Here is a 17,607-nt window from a genome sequence, read left to right on the forward strand (position 1 = left end):
ATAATAATGTGATGAATTATTATATCAATCTTTTTTTCCCTAAAATGATAGATGGGTCAAATCTTGGATGAAGTTTACGATGTCGATCAGATTAGCGCCATGTGCGAGCTGCTCATAGGATTTGTTATGAGGGAGATTCTAGATCCTAGGTGAGTTCTATCATGACGATCACATCAATAGACTGTGCCTGCATCGACGTCGTGAGGGGCCTAATAGACTGTGTCCGCATCGACGTCATGAGGGGCCTAGTACTTGCACTATAAACATGACTTCTATATTTGTAAATATTTGTAAATGTGATGTCGTGTTGTTTGTATATTTGTAAATGTATTATTATAGCTAAATAATTTAATTATATGATTGCCTTTGACTTTAAATAATTTTCAAATATTATTTAAACTTGAACACCACCAGTGGACGTAAAGTACTATAGAACTCGGGTACGCATAGCAATTCTGAAAGAATATATAAACAGTAATAAACAAATTAAATAAAACTGGATTTGGGAGAAATCAAGAAAACACTTTGGTTCCGGTTGGAAAAACTAACCGGTACCAAAGGGGATGCTCGCTTGCGTCAGTGTGGCAGCCTCTAAGGTACCGGGGGCCTTCAGCACCGGCACTACAAGAAAGATGAGCATTCGACCAACATGTTAGTACCAGAAGCATTTTCGTCTAGTACTAACGTGCGAATAGTACCGGTTAGAAATTTCCGATCCTCGGAGGTTATTTAGTACCAGTCGGTAACACCGACTCGTACTAAATGTCATATTTTAGTACCAGGTGGTGTTATGGTCCGGTACTATTTAGTACCGGTCAGTGACACCGACAGGTACTAAAGGGTAACATTTAGTATTGGTCGGTGTCTTGGCCCGGTACTAAATAGGCATCCACGGGTTATTTCAAAAAGAAAGCATCTCACACGTAGTCACATGTTATGCATAGGTCGAATGGCAAAGGAAGCGACACGGGAAGCCTAAGGTTGTGGGTTCGAATCCTCACAATTATGTGCATTTTTTCTTCTATGAGTGACGCATTTAGAACCGGTTGCTGCGGCCGATAAGCAACCGGCCCTATGATCGGTACTAATGGCCCTTTGTCTGGCTGTACGGGTAATATAGCCGGTATCCTAGACCGACCCCAATGGTCTTGATTTGGTAGTACCGGTTGAAAAACTGGTTTGGTAGTACCGGTTAAAAAACCAGTGCCTAAGCCTCTCTCGAACCTGTGCAGATGGTGTGTTTTCTAATAGTATAAGATACGAGTGAAGGGCGTGTGGCCTGTGTGGATAATTAATCTCTTTATTGATTTCCTGAAGAAGAGTAGGATCGACACCATGATCGATCTTACTAATAAGGAGAGACCATGCATGACTTAGCATACAAACCCACCCTCGAAAGTACCAGTCATTTTTTTTTGTTTGGGCATCTTTCGTGGACCTTAAGATCAATGCAAGATCCGACTACCATCGTCATCTTCTTCTTTCTCCATCAATCGATAATCAGCTCTTCTTTCCCGCTTGCATTATCTTTCTACCCGTGCTCAACCATCTTATTGTCTTATGGCACTTGATGGCTCTTACACTGCTGTGTCTACCAATTCCACACAACTAAAAGCAACACCAATTTCTTGGTTTTTGCACACCTCTGTCACCAATTCCACTTCTTGGGCACCGGCAGACGACAGAATTCGCACACGCCGCCCTAAAGTTCAGGCACTTGAAATTTAGAGATGCCATATAACTAAAAGCAACATGGATAAGAAGATAATAGTGTGTATACAATATTTTTTCGGAACCGCTGTCAATATATATATATATATATATATATATATATATATATATATATATATATATATATATATATATAGCCAATATATATATATAAAGCACATATATATTACTAATACTTAATAGAGGAGAATAATATATATAGCCAATATAAAGTACTTATTACATGGATGCTTATATGTAATAATGTAAGTCATGCATCCAAACTCTACATTTTGCTGTTTACCATGAATGTATAAGATACCAGTGAAGGACACGTGGCCCGTGCGGATAATATATTAAGATCTTTATTTAATTTCCTGATGAATATGAGTAGTAGGATATATAGACGACACCAACACCATGATGGATCTTACTGAGGAGACCATGGCTTAGCGACCAGACACAGAGGTTTCTTCAACCGCACGGCCAATCCCCCCACCTCATCCATGTCGACCGTGGACGCCCCACCGGCCGGTAGCTCCCAGTCGAAGTGGCACAGCAGGCTCGTCGAAGTGGGTCGACGCTCGCCATGCCAAACCCAGCACCAGGGCACCCTCTCCGCCCGCCACCGAACGGCAAGAATGTGAAGTCCTGCCCCGCCGCCGCCGCCGCCAGCGGCCCGCCATCGTCCCCAAACCACTGCTCCGGCAGGAACTCCTCGGCGCGCTCCCAGGTGGCGGGGTCCCGTGCGATGGCCCCGACGTCGATGATGACACGGGTGCGTGCCGGAACGTGGTAGCCGAGCAGTTCGGTGTCCTCGACCGTCTCCCGCAGCACGAGCGGCGACGGCATGTGCAGACGGAGCGTCTCCTTGAGCACCGGCTTGAGGCGGTGCAGCTTGCCGAGGTGGTCCTCGGTGATTTGCTGGTTGTCACCGCCGCCATGGATGGTGGTGCGTATCTCCTCTTGGAGTTTGCGCATCTCATCTGGATGGTTGATGAGCTCCGCCATTGCCCATTCCACAATGGAGGCGGTCGTAGACGAGCCGGCTAGGAACATATCCTGCACCGCACACGTATATATGTCACTATATATAGTCAATGCTCATAGAGCAAACCAGCATTTTATTTATCTATAAAAGGTTTTTATTACTGTATTATATTTTTTCTAGCCGTTGATCTATGGAAAGTATTTACAAAAATTAAATTAAATTAGTATTCAGTCCCATTTTTTGGTACTTGGTCCCACATTTTGTAAGTATCAGATACTTTACTCTAGGTACTTCTGGGTACTTCCTACCTTCACCACCGTATGATTTTATCAGATGGATGACTTCTATTTTTTTCAATCATTGTAAATTTTCTCATAATATTTACCCATGTGTCATAAATTTTTTTATTTCTCCTCACATCCACTTGTTATCTAGACCCACTACTGCATAGTAGGTTTCCATGTTCAACTTATTGCATGCATTAGGATAAGCTCTCATCTCTCTCCATCTATCTCCCATCCACATTAGCAAAAATACTGACTAACTTAGCAATAAAATCATAGTTTTACCTGCTCTAAGTACGCAAATAATACTTGTCTGGTCGCATTGTCCTCCATTAAGTCTGGCTTTCTATATAGACATGTTGTTTACTTTTTTTGGTGAGGGAGTCCTGTCAACTTCAGGAGCCATTTTATTTATAAATGAGTGTTTTTAGATAGCTCCACGAACGAAGTTTCTCAAAAATCTACTCTCACATGAGGTGAGTGATAGATGGGCATAAAAATAGTAATTTCTTCCCTCTCCCATTTGTATCAGTGGGCCCACCACACGCGGAGGTCAAGTTTGCCCCAAGTTTATTTATGAATTGAGTTATTAGTTGTCCTAAGGGAATAGGATCGACACTATTCATCAAATCAAAAAGGAAGAAATTCTCAGTTCATAAAGGGCCTGTAGCGTAGTGGTTACAAGAGACTTAGTAGCACCTGAGGTCCTGAGTTTGACTCCCTCTGGGAGCGAATTTTCTAGGATTTAGGTTGTGTGCGTCTGTACTGTGTTTCTCAAAAAAAAATAAAGCATATATTGCAAGATAACCGATGGATTTCTCACATCCTAGCCCTCCAAACAACTCAGGAAATAAAGGAATATATTATGCTATGGGAACAGGTAGACGGTATCCGACTAGCAGAATCTAAATAATGTTGCTTTTTGCAAACTTTGTGGTGTTGACTCAGAGACACCACCTTTACACCTTTGCAAAGACTGTCAATACTAAAAGCAAGAGTGTGGTCATTCGTGAAACAATGGCCGGGCTGGACCTCTCGGTGCTTGGGTCGGTGACAGGATGGTTACATGGCTGGCGGAGGTGTCGGACAAAATTTGGTAAAGATCAAAAGAAAAAGTTCGACGGAATGATGATCTACTTTATTATGCTATGGGAACAGGTAGACGGTATCTGACTAGCAGAATCTAAATAACTAGGCGTATAGCCCGCACATTTGCGCGGCTAGTATTAAAAATTCAAAAATTACATGTCGTTGTATTCTTACTTAAAGGTTATACTATTTTTTACCATACATCATCCTGTTCATTATCATAAATTATGTCTTATTGTTGATTAAAACAAGTGAACTATGATCTACCTATAATAACAATTTGATTTGTTGAGCTTTAATAATATTATGCAGATAATTTTTCTTATTTTCATTTTATTTTGATTGATTGTTGTTAGCTTTAGTTTTTATTAATAGTATATATTTGTAATTGATACATAGCTAAATGATATTTTATATTTAATTTTTCATAATGGCATTGGTGGGTGATTTTTAATTAGGCATAGGGGTATTTTAGGCTAATTTTTATCATAATGGCAGTGGTGGGTAATTTTTATCTTTCTATTTTTCTCCGATTAATGTGGGAATTTTTAGACCTTGAGAGGGAACGTGGTGAGTCCATTTTTTTATCTTTCTATTTTTCCCCGATTAATGTGGGAATTTTTAGACCTTGAGAGAGAACGTGGTGACTCCGTTTGTTGGCCAAATAATAAGATAATAGATGCTGCTTTTTGCAAACTTTATGGTGTTGACCCGAGACACCACCTTTACACCTTTGCAAAGACTGTCAATACTAAAAGCAAGAGTGTGGTCATTCGTGAAACAATGGCTGGGCTGGACCTCTCGGTGCTTGATTCTGGGTCGGTGACAGGATCGTTACATGGCTGGCGGAAGTGTCGGACAAAATTTGGTAAAGATCAAAAGAAAAAGTTCGACGGAATGGTGATCTACTTCTGGTGGAACATATGGAAGGAAAGGAACAGAGGAACTTTCTGGCATAAAAGTTTACAGCAATGTCAAGTAGCTCTCCTCTGTAATGATGATATACAGCAATATCAACTTGCAACAAGAACGACGGCAAGAGGACAAGAACCATGAGAGTAGACGACAGTGGGAATTTTCAGAGTGGTTCCCTTTTGTTCTTCTGTATTTTCAGTGTTTTCTATTTCCGAGTTGAGTTTTAGCCAAAACGCCAGTGTGCTGCTGTAGTACCTTAGTAGTAGTCGTTAGTGTTTGTGGTCGGGCGGAGCTGCAGCTTGTCACGGGTCCGCCTACCCCAATGAATTTTGTAAAATGCAATGGAAATCATTGTTTGACGGATAGGACCTCGGTGAACTTGTGTCTTGGCTTCGCCTAGTAGATCTTTTTGTAAAACTTTTATTTCTCTTTTCCCTCGTCTAATAAAATCACGGCAAAGCTTTTGCCGTCCTTCTAAAAAATTGAGTTAGGTGGATTTTTTTACTTAGAGAACACGCCTTCACGTGCTCTGCGAGTTGGGTGGATATTTTTCTTAAGAGAACACGCCTTCGCAAATTGGTTGGATTTGAACAAAGATCCAGATGGTTGCATTAGCAAAAATACTGACTAACTTAGCAATAAAATCATTGTTTTACCTGCTCTAAGTACGCAAATAATACTTGTCTGGTCGCATTGTCCTCCATTAAGTCTGGCTTTCTATATAGACATGTTGTTTACTTTTTTTGGTGAGGGAGTCCTGTCAACTTCAGGAGCCATTTTATTTATAAATGAATGTTTTTAGATAGCTCCACGAAGGAAGTTTCACAAAAATCTACTCTCACATGAGGTGAGTGATAGATGGGCATAAAAATAGTAATTTCTTCCCTCTCCCATTTGTATCAGTGGGCCCACCACACGCGGAGGTCAAGTTTGCCCCAAGTTTATTTATGAATTGAGTTATTAGTTTTCCTAAGGGAATAGGATCGACAATATTCATCAAATCAAAAAGGAAGAAATTGTCAGTTATTAGTTGTACATGGAGTTTTTATCAAAAAATTAGGAGTCTCGTGTAAATATAAGTAGTATTTATCTATGAGAATATATCATGTACAAACCAACCTCTCTGTGCAAACTTCACGTACGCTATATGATAGTTAAAAATAAAAGATAATAAGGAGCAAGTATCTATATTAATCACATTATAATAATAAATGCATGTTTACGTGTTGTCGTCTATGGCTTGGGCTGGTGTGCTGTCCATAGCTTGATGCCGATTGTCAATGATCTCACTAGACGTGGGTAATCTGTTTTCCTGATGTCTCTCCTACCATCGTGAGCCAAGGTTATAGAGTAATTATAGTTCTGCTGGTATGGTCGCCGTCTTCAGTACTTCTTGTGGAGGATGACTTCACGGCTACCTTCTTGACTATATGGCTTGACGAAATGAAATAGCTCTCTCACCCGGTGTACTTCTGCTCTAGTTATGATAGAACAATAATTTTAATGTCACTGCTACAGAAAGTATTTGTAGAGACGGGTAATACAACATTTCTAGGTAGGGCGGGTACCGCACCCGCCTCTTCTTTTCACAAAATCTCTGAAAAAAATCTATCATATGTGTAAAGATAAAAATAAATAAATCATATCTTTTTCTCAAAACAAATGGAGCTCTAAATTAACATGTGCCAACCCTAGGTCGGTGTAGAATAGCATTCTACACCAGCATCCAATCGATCCAGCCCAACTGCCCCCGCTCGGCCCAGCTTGGCCACCCCGCTCCAGTTACCCCCTCGCCTAATTTCAAAAAGAAAATAGTTACCCCCTCGCCCCCTCCCCAGCCCCGCCGCATCCAAATCCAAATTGCTACGGCGGGCAATAGGGTCTGGAGCGCGGTGGCCTCTGGGCGCGGCGACTGCGGCAGCAGCGTGGAGCGTCATGGCGTGGAGGTGGCTCAAAAGGCTCGAAATAAAGCTGCGGTGGCATGGAGCAGCGCGGGTGCGGAGGCTGCGATGGCGCAAGTTGCGGCGGCGTCGAGCAGCGGGACGTGGAGGCTAGCTGTGGCTGCGGTGGCGTCGAGCGGCATGGCGCGGAGGCTCGTCGGCATCTTCGAGCAACTGGCGTGTAGGGGCTATAGAGGTGCATGACGCGCGCGGTCCCCGCCCACAACCTCCTGGTTCTGTGCGCCATGCCCGCAGCGGCCGTGAGTGGCGTCCAGAGGCTACCTGACGCTCGCCGTCCTCCCCATTCCCGCGTCGGGTCCATGAGCAGTGGGCAGCGGCCGCTATGACCTCGAGCTGCGGGCTGACGCATAGGTCCCGTCCCCTGCGTGCCTAGCCCCCTTTTCCTGCGTGACCCCGACCAGCAGCATGAAAGATTCATTCTACGCGCGCTACTCCGGTGAGCATAATTCCCTTCGCAATCCCCTAGATGATACCGAATTTGTGCTCGTGTGTCCGCAATTTTTTTATTGATATGTGTGTTCTAGGTGAGAAAAGTGGGAGCCCAGCTCAATATACAAAATCGAACGCGCATTTTTTGTTGGCAGTTACTAAATATTGATGCTTTAAATTGAGTAGTTAGGCCAGTAGTTTTTAATATGATTTAGATCACTAATTTGTTAGGTTTCGTAATTAGTCTAGTAAGTTTTTCGATTACTGAGCGCTGAGCAGTTCTGGTAAGCATTTTCAATTCAGTAATTTGTTATTGCAAGCATATATAGTAGTTGTTTGATCCAGTAGCTTATTACTTTATTATTTCAGTAGTATAAAAATAGTTGTGTTAGCATCTACTAGTATCTGTAATTTTCAGGTATTACTAAACATTTGATGCACTGAGTTAGCATAGTAGTTCAGTAGTCAGTACTGAACTACTATATCAGATAACGAAATACTACTAGACTAGTGAACTAAATGAGATTGAATTGAGCTTAGTAACAAAAACTACTGAAACTAGAAGAAATTATTGAGCTCGTATAATTTTATATCCAGTAGCTCAACATAGTTTGAATAGGCTAATTACTGGACCATCTTAAGAATGCCCATTTTTTGTCAATAATTACTGAATATTTCGATGCTTTAAACTATGCCCATTGTTGGCTAGTTAGGCTAGTAGTTTTTGTTTGGAATTAGTATCAATGATTTTTAGGTTTTGTAGATAGTGATAGTATAGTATTTTTTATCACTAATACTTGATGATAAAGAACTGAACCTCAATTTGATAGGATATGGGGTCATCCTACCGCTCTTGTCTAAATTTAGCATTATTCCACGATTCCTATTTCAAATCCTATCTTTTAAGCCTAGTTTTTGGGGGGGGGGGGGTACGGTACCTAGCCCATCCCTGGGGCTGTTTGGGATACTAGCCTCCAGAGATCAGAAAAATCAATTAAAATTCATTAAAAATAATAAAAATGATAAACTCATTGCTCAATAATTTAAAAGTAAGTTTCAAATATGAAGAGAATGCATTCTGTGATCATCCATATGCCATCAACAAATACAAATTTATTACATATACTCCGATGATTGTGCATTGACCCTCAGAAATTTTTGTTTGTATCCAACCAAATTGTACATCACATCACTTCCAACTTATAAACACCAAGTCAAACTTCGTCACAAATTTTAAAATAAGCTCAAAATTTCGATCCAAAGTAACAGCTTGCCCATGACAATAGTGCTAGGTCACAAGCAGCTAGCATGTCGAGCAGACATACATAAACCTACCACCAAAAGTCTCCTCTCTCGGCATGAAGCCAGTACCTGCACATAGAAGAATATAGATATTGTCAACAACTTTGCTATGTTACTAGAAATCTACTAGGGAATTGGAGTGTATACCCTTGTAAAATTAAATTAGCAATCCAATCTATCAAGTTAAAAAAGGCTACAAGTAACTATAAATCAAGCGAACAAGATTGCTTTTACACCAAACACCCAAAAACCCCCAACCTTTTGATTAATCTAGCATCAAGCATATTGTTTCTTAGACCAAACATCAAGTGTAATGTCTTCCTCAACTACTGTTTCTAGGCTACACAAAATTAGAAATGCATAACTGATTGCTTCAGTTTTATACCATTCATTGCTCCCACTGAGCACTCTGCAAGTAACACAAATTGACATATGGCTTAATTTACATGATTACAAAAGCATTAGAAATTCAGGTGCAAGACCAAAACAAAATTTCATCCATTTTTTGACTTGGATTAATATACAGTGGTTGCACTCGTAAACAAACAAATGAAGAGGGAATTTTCTAACAAGAGTTGTCAATGAAATGAATTTTGCTACAACAGTCCAAAAAAGAAAATGCTGAGCCCAAGTGGCAGGTTGTAACTAAAAGGCGAAGATTCTTACAAGTTCCATTTTCTGCATAACTGGTTCTCCACCTGGAGCATCTGGATCACTGCATCAAAATGAGAACAGAGAAGAATCATCGCCTTTAGTCAAATCTGAGTAAAAAGAATAAATTTTTCAAATAAGTAGAGCTAATGATCAGCATATTGTATATACTTGGGAAATTTTTTTCTTCAACCAAATAAGCCTGACCTTTGGGTTTTTTTTGTGCCCACAAAGATTTGCCTATATTTCAAATTGAAATAGCTCATTATAATTTGCCATCTGCCATCTGCTCATCATTTAGTTCTTCTATGGCATCCACAATGTCAATGCACTTCTGAACAGAATAGTCCTCTTCATGTTTCTTCTTATCATTGAGCTCCTTCATAGTTTTTTCAAGCTGGTCTTTCCTGAAATCAATGTAGTCTCCAAGTCTTGTAGCCATTTGACTTTTCTTATGTTTCTTGCCACTGAAACCTTCCACATCCTCGAAAGTTTGATTTGTTGCAGCAGATTGAACTTCAGTGCTCCCTATGCCATCAAGACAAGAACCGAATGGATGACCAGAATTGAACGGATTTCTACTAGGTACTGTGTTATGGGTGCTTTGCTCTGACATACTTCTCTGAGGTGCAGGTTCAACTCGCTGCTCAGTTATCTGAGGTGTAGGCTCAACTCGGTGCTCTGTTCTTTGTGGATGTAAAATTTAAATCTCCTGTGGCAATACATCCTATTGTACAAGTTCTTTTTAAATAAAGGATTATCCTATATGAAGGATTTAATACCTTCATACAATGATTCCAAGCTGTTAAATATAGGAAAAGCCTTCTTGCAAAACTTGCCAACTTTAGCATTATCCTATTTGAACACAACAAAACATATATGATTAGTAGTTAGTAATCAGAATAGACACCTCAAGATTCCAAACTAAATCAACAAAACTTATTGGTTAGTACTTACTTTTATCAATTTCGCCCAAATTTGTGGTTCGGCGTTGAACATACCCAAAGTGTCATTCCAGCCGACTCCCACATCAGATGCTGATCCCTCCTACCCACACGAGATGAAAGTAAATTTTAGATCAAAGTCACAGGCGCACATCACATTCTGTGACAATGTTCCCTTCCTATTTCTTTAAGGAGCTGCTCTTTCTTCTGAAATGGTGATTGGGACATGAGTACCATCTATAGCACCAATGTAGTTCTGCATTAAAGTAAAAAAAGAAAACCAAGGAATGAGTGTTGGAACCATGTGTTGTGAAGTTGTGATTAGAGCAAATATTTAATACCTATTACTAACCTGGAAGAAAGGCATATATCAAGGATCATAAGTAATCTTGACATGTGTCTGGTTTACATTTGGCAGCTTCACAAATCTATGAGTGAGAGCTGGAATTATATCAAAGACCTCCATAATTTTCCAATGTATTGTTTCTCCACTATGTTGGGATTTCTTTTTTAACCTCTCGGTGCTAGCATTATGAGAGAGCATGAACATAAACTGTCGGTACCCTACAACTGGGGTACCCACTCCTACTGTGCCAAGACTCGCGTAGTTATCCGTAACTACGCCCTAAGGAGCTGAGCAGCCGGACTCCTGGGTTCCGACTCCATCTCACCGGACCAACGGTGCCGGATCCGCTTCCCGTTTGGGGACGGGTCCGGTGTCACCACGTGTCCCAGAGGTGGAAATGCTCAGCACCTGTGGCCGCGGACCCGGACCCCCGCAGGCGGGTCCGGGACCTCCACGTGCCATCCGGACTCCCGCAGGCAGGTCCGGGACCTCCACGTGCCTACCCGGACCCCCGTGAGCTCTCGGCTCAGCAAGCTGCTCGGGTGGGGTCCGGAGCCGCCACGTGTCACGCAGACGCGGGCGCGGGCGCCAGCCTTCTGCTGGAAGCTCCCTCACCCACCCGCATTAAGTGCGAGTGGTTGAGGCGGGATCCGCTGCCTCTGGGCACGGGGCAGCTTTTGTCAGTCCACACTGTGGATCGCCAGATACCGAGACAAGCATTAAAGACTCAGCGCTGCGCGCATGAGCGACGAGTCATGATGACCAGCTACTGACTGAAGCAACAGTGCACGCTGCTACAGTGGACTGAGTCAGTAGTTCGGCGCTTCATCGTGACCTCGACGCGCGACTGCAAAGGCTAGACTCTACTCTGACAGGACAACTCAAGACCATCCCTGGTCAGAAGCTACGCACAGAAGCCGACGACAAGATCTCCGGATCTGAGCCATTGAAGGCCAAAGTGTAGTTTATAATACATCGCCGGGTCCACATGTCGGGGCCCCGCTCAGTGTACGTGCTCCCCTTGGACATATAAAAGGGAGAGCACGTCCGCTAGAACACAGGAGGTTCACACATCATCTCCACAATACAGACTCAAGCTCTGGCAACCTGCTCACTCTCGTGGGAAGGCAATACAACACACAGTGGATGTAGGGTATTACGCTCCGGCGGCCCGAACCACTCTAAATCCTGCTGTGTTTCTTGTGTTCTGGAGGGAGATCGATCTAAGACTAGCTACCCCCTGAGTACACACCCTCTGGGCTAGGGCGGGTGCCTTCCGCCACCCGGCCGTGGTTTGCAACTCCACGACATTTGGCGCGCCAGGTAGGGGGAGTGTTAGCTAGTTTTAGCTCATCTCTTGCCCATCTCCATGGCTCGGGTGGTTGAGCACTCCCACCACGACGACATTTGGAGATGACGGAGGGTGTGGCGTCATCCGCACCACACGCCTCTCGCCTTCCTGCGCCAGGTGCAACCGTGCCCGTGGAGCAGCAACCGTCGGCAGCGGCGCGCGCTGCACGTCGGCAAGAGTCAGGGCGCCCGTCAAGGGCCCCCTCACAAGCTGCGAGCGGCGGAGCGACAAATCCCAGCTCGCAGCATACCTCACTCATGTGAGGAAGCCCGCTCCGGCGGAAAGCCGACTCCGGTCGCACCAAGCCCGCTCCGGCGGAAAGCCGACTCCGGTCGCACCAAGCCCGCTCCGGCGGAAAGCCGACTCCGGTCGCACCAAGCCCGCTCCGGCGGAAAGCCGACTCCGGTCGCACCAAGCCCGCTCCGGCGGAAAGCCGGCTTTAGTGGCTCTCTCCGGCGGAAAGCCGACTCCGGTCGTACCCCCGACTCTACATCTCTGTAAGTCCTACTCTTAGAGGCCCAGCAGGGAATAAAACCTTTTCCTTTGTAACTATGTAGTACTTCCGTGTGGTCCAGTCCGGTGAGCCTCCCCCGTGGAGGGGTCCGGACCTCTGCGAACCAGATTCAGGGAAGCGTATTCACCCTCCGGGGAGGTCTGGAGCCGTGTAGCCGCTTAGCCTGGTTCCGTACCCTAAGCCTGCATGCTCTACCTCCCTAGGGTGAGTACCGAGTACCTAAGACTGGGGGCCCGGAGACCCGGACAGCTCCGGCCTCATAAACCCGTGTTCTGGCTTACATCGCACATTTCATGTACATCTAGTTATAAAGGAAAAGTTTATTCTCAGTTCGTCTCTAAGGATGTTACATTCCAATTTCGATCTACGCATTCTGTTTGCGCTAACCCCCACGTGGCTTCTTACTCTTGTGCGGTGGTTGTGGTCCGAATTGAGTTGGCTAGTTAGTGACTTAGCTCGAGACCCCTCATGGAAGAGAGGGGTTCGGACTCCTGGGAACCTGCAGGTTCAGGGAAGCGCACTCATTCTCCGGGGAGGTCCGGAGCCGTGTAGCCGCTTAGCCTGGTTCCGTACCCTAAGCCTGCACGCACCACCTCCTGTGAATGAGTGCCGTAGTACCTAGGACTGGGAACCTGGAGGTCCGGACTTACTCTTAACCTAAAGGCCGGCCCCTTGAGCTCCGTTCACTGAACCTAGCTGTCTATCTCAAAGGATTACAGCCAACAGGATTTGGGACCCGTGGGCACGCTACTAAGCATCTACCTTGAGTCATGTGCAGGTCCAAACGTGATGATGCAGCAGGTGACCCAAGGGATGGACGATACAGGGCAAGACCCTTGCGGCGCGCACCGCTGGGTGCCAGAAGCAGCCAAGTTGCTCACAGTAGTGGCCCCACCTGCGGGTTCGTTGCCTCTCCCGAGGCGGGCCCGGGGGCCACTGTCGGTACCCTACAACTGGGGTACCCACTCCTACTGTGCCAAGACTCGCGTAGTTATCCGTAACTACGCCCTAAGGAGCTGAGCAGCCGGACTCCTGGGTTCCGACTCCATCTCACCGGACCAACGGTGCCGGATCCGCTTCCCGTTTGGGGACGGGTCCGGTGTCACCACGTGTCCCAGAGGTGGAAATGCTCAGCACCTGTGGCCGCGGACCCGGACCCCCGCAGGCGGGTCCGGGACCTCCACGTGCCATCCGGACTCCCGCAGGCAGGTCCGGGACCTCCACGTGCCTACCCGGACCCCCGTGAGCTCTCGGCTCAGCAAGCTGCTCGGGTGGGGTCCGGAGCCGCCACGTGTCACGCAGACGCGGGCGCGGGCGCCAGCCTTCCGCTGGAAGCTCCCTCACCCACCCGCATTAAGTGCGAGTGGTTGAGGCGGGATCCGCTGCCTCTGGGCACGGGGCAGCTTTTGTCAGTCCACACTGTGGATCGCCAGATACCGAGACAAGCATTAAAGACTCAGCGCTGCGCGCATGAGCGACGAGTCATGATGACCAGCTACTGACTGAAGCAACAGTGCACGCTGCTACAGTGGACTGAGTCAGTAGTTCGGCGCTTCATCGTGACCTCGACGCGCGACTGCAAAGGCTAGACTCTACTCTGACAGGACAACTCAAGACCATCCCTGGTCAGAAGCTACGCACAGAAGCCGACGACAAGATCTCCGGATCTGAGCCATTGAAGGCCAAAGTGTAGTTTATAATACATCGCCGGGTCCACATGTCGGGGCCCCGCTCAGTGTACGTGCTCCCCTTGGACATATAAAAGGGAGAGCACGTCCGCTAGAACACAGGAGGTTCACACATCATCTCCACAATACAGACTCAAGCTCTGGCAACCTGCTCACTCTCGTGGGAAGGCAATACAACACACAGTGGATGTAGGGTATTACGCTCCGGCGGCCCGAACCACTCTAAATCCTGCTGTGTTTCTTGTGTTCTGGAGGGAGATCGATCTAAGACTAGCTACCCCCTGAGTACACACCCTCTGGGCTAGGGCGGGTGCCTTCCGCCACCCGGCCGTGGTTTGCAACTCCACGACATAAACATTCCTAACTGCTCCTCAATCTTAACACCACGAGTATCACGGAATAAATTGTCCACTCTGAGAAAATGTGCTACCGCTCTAAAAATATGAGACTCCATCCTAAATTCCACTTTGCACCACCTCTCATGACCTTCTAAAATTTCTTTGACCCTTTGTGCCCCAGATAGAGATGAGGTGTGATCTTGCATCTTCTCGTCGTACATACACAATTGAAGCGTAGGGACCATAACTAGAAATAGCTCGTCATCCTCTTCTTCCTCATCTAACATGAATATTCTAACTTGATCCTCCCAAGAATCCATTTTCTACTATAGATATAATACTATTTATTAGTAAAATAGTGCTAGCTAGTTGTCATATGGAAACAACAACATATAAAAATAGAAACAACGGTCATCTGTTCAAACATGCTAGCTAGATAAATACTATTTGAAACCATAGTTATTACTGCATAAATACTAGACCATATCTTTTTTTGGCAAAGTTATTTGAAGGACAGTTCCAAATAAATAGGGAAAAGGAAGAAGATTAAACACATGTCAGGTATGGAAGTAGGACATGTACCCGATAATTCTTATACCATGTCAATCTGATCAATCTCAATCAGAGCAAGAATCTCATATACACAATCAGAGCAATAATCTAAGCACAATCTTCTGCCCCATGGCATTGAACATGTCCTCTCCCACACACATTGTAATTTGCATCACATCTCAATCTCAAAGCTTTCTCTTCCCTTTTCAACCTACACCCGACTAGTGAGTAATGTTCTAAAATCAAGAATCATTTTGTTGTTTAATTTGGTGGGATTGTTCAAGAGAATTTATCTCAAACTAGAGCTTTCAGATCGATCCACATCAATCAAAGCAATTATCTAAGCACAAGAGCTAGTCAGAAACCCAACCCAACTACTGATAACAAACCATTATCCATCCAATTCCATCTCCATTCAAGATAAATAAATCTAATCACCGTGCACCAGAAATCACTGACAAGGAAATTGCAAAGGGAAGGAGGAGGAGGACGTACTTGGCGGCGGCGCAGAAACTGGATCTGCGCTGGCAAGGGGCGGTGACGATGCGCGAATGGACGGCGAGGCAGACGATGGCAGCTGGACGGCAGATGGAGGAGATATGTCGGGGAGGAGATGGAGGGCAGTGCGGCCTGGATGGAGGAAGGCGGTGGGGCTGGGCGAGGCGGCTCAAGAGGCGTAGGCGCAGGCGGCGGCGCCTTGACTCGGGAGGTGGAGGCGGAGGTTGCGGCGCCTCTCAACTCGCGAGGCAGAGACGATGCCGAATCGCCAGGGGAGCCGCGCCCGGACTCGGGAGGTGGGGAGCGCCGGCCCCAGGAAAAACAAGGGGGGTCGGGTCGGGCTCCCCCCGCGAGCGGGCTTCCAAATACTGGGGAAATATGGGCCGTGTGCGCATTCCGCGTGGGGCGCCAGCCAAGGGAAAAGGCCGGGAAGGTGGGCTTCCAAACTAGCCCTTAAGGGAAGTATAACCCCTCTTTTCTCATTCGCTCTCTATTGCATGGGTGGAACAACAAAAATAGGTTTCTGAAAAAAAAGAAAGATATTGAAAAGAAAAATTAACTTTTGAAACCCTTTTTATGTGTAATGGAAAAGAGTTGCGATTTCTTCTTATTCTTATAGAACGTCTAGTAACAAGAATATGAAATCATAAATAGTGAAAAATTCTTGCCTTGCCTGATCTAAGTTTAAGGAAATACAAAAAATCCGCTTATACACCAATTTCATCCACATCAAATTTATATATCAAAATAGCGGATAGAGGCATTATTCAAGGGGTCAGGTCTACTTTATCTTTCTTTCTAATTTTATTGTGGGTTTGATAAGAACCTTTTTTGCTTTGTGGATAAATAATCGAAAAAAGAGTTTTTTTATAACCTACTTGTTTTATTCTAGCAAATCCTATATGGAATTGCCTGCTGAAGAGAAAATTCATCTGATTGTCTCTCATCTCATCCTATATCTCTAGTAACCTAGTAATATTTACAAATATTGGTAATCCCTCGATACTCTAGAATTACTTGTGTATTTTTCAGTAATTCTCTGTAAACCAGTAATACTATGTAGCACTTTAGTTATTCTCAGTAAAGCAACAATCTAGTAATTCAGTAAAGCAGTAGTCCAGTAATTCAGTAATTTAGTTATTCTCAATGATCCTTTCAATTTTATTACTGGCGGTAGATTCATGTGGGCTTGGCATCCCTTTCAAACTTTGTCACCTCATGCACATGACAGTGATAGTACTGAACTTCATAAAGGAGAGGGTTCCAAGTGAAAAGAGGCCTCAAGTGTATTGTAAGACTTTTTTGAAGGCTGCACGATGCAATTTAATCTGAGTAATATGTGTGTGTATATATGTGTAGTCACCACCGAACAATATATGTATAAGTTTGGATTCAGTAATCCATAGAAAGCTTTTATTTTTATATTATGCACTTCTCCATTATTTTTTCTGGTGTTGCTGGTGAATCATTATTTCTAGTAACACCGTGTTGATGCAAAATATGGTCATACACTAGAATGCGCTAGAACACGCGGTGATCGTCAACACGATCTTCACAAATGGGCTCCATGCGCGCTGACCGGTCAGACCGGTAAGGTCAACCGGTCAGACCGGTTCTACAAAGAACGCAGCGAAGACCTAAAACCTTGAGCTCTAGAGGGACCCCGTTGGAGCTCGTGCATCTAGGGTTACTCTAAGGTTGGCAGGCCACTCAAAAAGCCATCGAATGCCGTAGAGACGAGCGAAGAATAGCAGATGGGGTTGGAAAAGCTAGGGTTTGAGGATAAAAGGGAAGGTAAGGTATGAGTTGTTGAATCGATTGGGATTACCCTTAATCAGCTGTGGCCGTTTCATATATATAGGGTGGGGAAAAGGGAGAAAGCCTTTAGAGGCCCAACCATCACACCTCCCCTTCCCCACACCCCTCCTTCCTCCTGTCCACCCGACCTCGAGCCCCCTCTCTCATTTCTTTCTCTCGTCCCCTTCTTCTTCCTCCTCTCCCATGGTTGCTCCTCCCTAGATCCCTCCACTGCTGCACCCAATCG

General features: G+C 45.0%; 1 protein-coding gene, 1 long non-coding RNA gene and 1 pseudogene across 2 annotated transcripts; all 3 read right to left on the minus strand.

The window, feature by feature from the left end:
• Positions 1–1,897: 1,897 nt before the first annotated feature.
• LOC120643999 lies at positions 1,898–4,283 on the minus strand (annotated as a pseudogene).
• A 4,112-nt stretch (positions 4,284–8,395) lies between these two features.
• On the minus strand, positions 8,396–9,586 carry LOC120644002. Its single transcript, XR_005663294.1, has 3 exons — positions 9,540–9,586; positions 9,348–9,396; positions 8,396–8,750 (listed from the first exon to the last, which is right to left on the minus strand). It is a non-coding gene; the product is annotated as an uncharacterized LOC120644002 (long non-coding RNA).
• A 644-nt stretch (positions 9,587–10,230) lies between these two features.
• On the minus strand, positions 10,231–14,833 carry LOC120644001. The gene is made up of 3 exons (XM_039920530.1): positions 14,532–14,833; position 14,469; positions 10,231–10,829 (listed from the first exon to the last, which is right to left on the minus strand). Exons 1-3 carry the CDS (start codon positions 14,831–14,833, stop codon positions 10,647–10,649), a joined length of 486 nt encoding a protein of 161 aa, XP_039776464.1. The 3' UTR covers positions 10,231–10,646.
• Positions 14,834–17,607: the final 2,774 nt, after the last annotated feature.

The sequence above is a fragment of the Panicum virgatum genome, chromosome 8K (assembly GCF_016808335.1).
Source record: "Panicum virgatum strain AP13 chromosome 8K, P.virgatum_v5, whole genome shotgun sequence".
Lineage (NCBI taxonomy): Eukaryota > Viridiplantae > Streptophyta > Magnoliopsida > Poales > Poaceae > Panicum > Panicum virgatum.

What these genes read in the sequence shown, in the direction of transcription:
- LOC120644001 (XM_039920530.1), bottom strand. Translation starts at nt 14,833, where the DNA reads ATGGATTCTTGGGAGGATCAAGTTAGAATATTCATGTTAGATGAGGAA.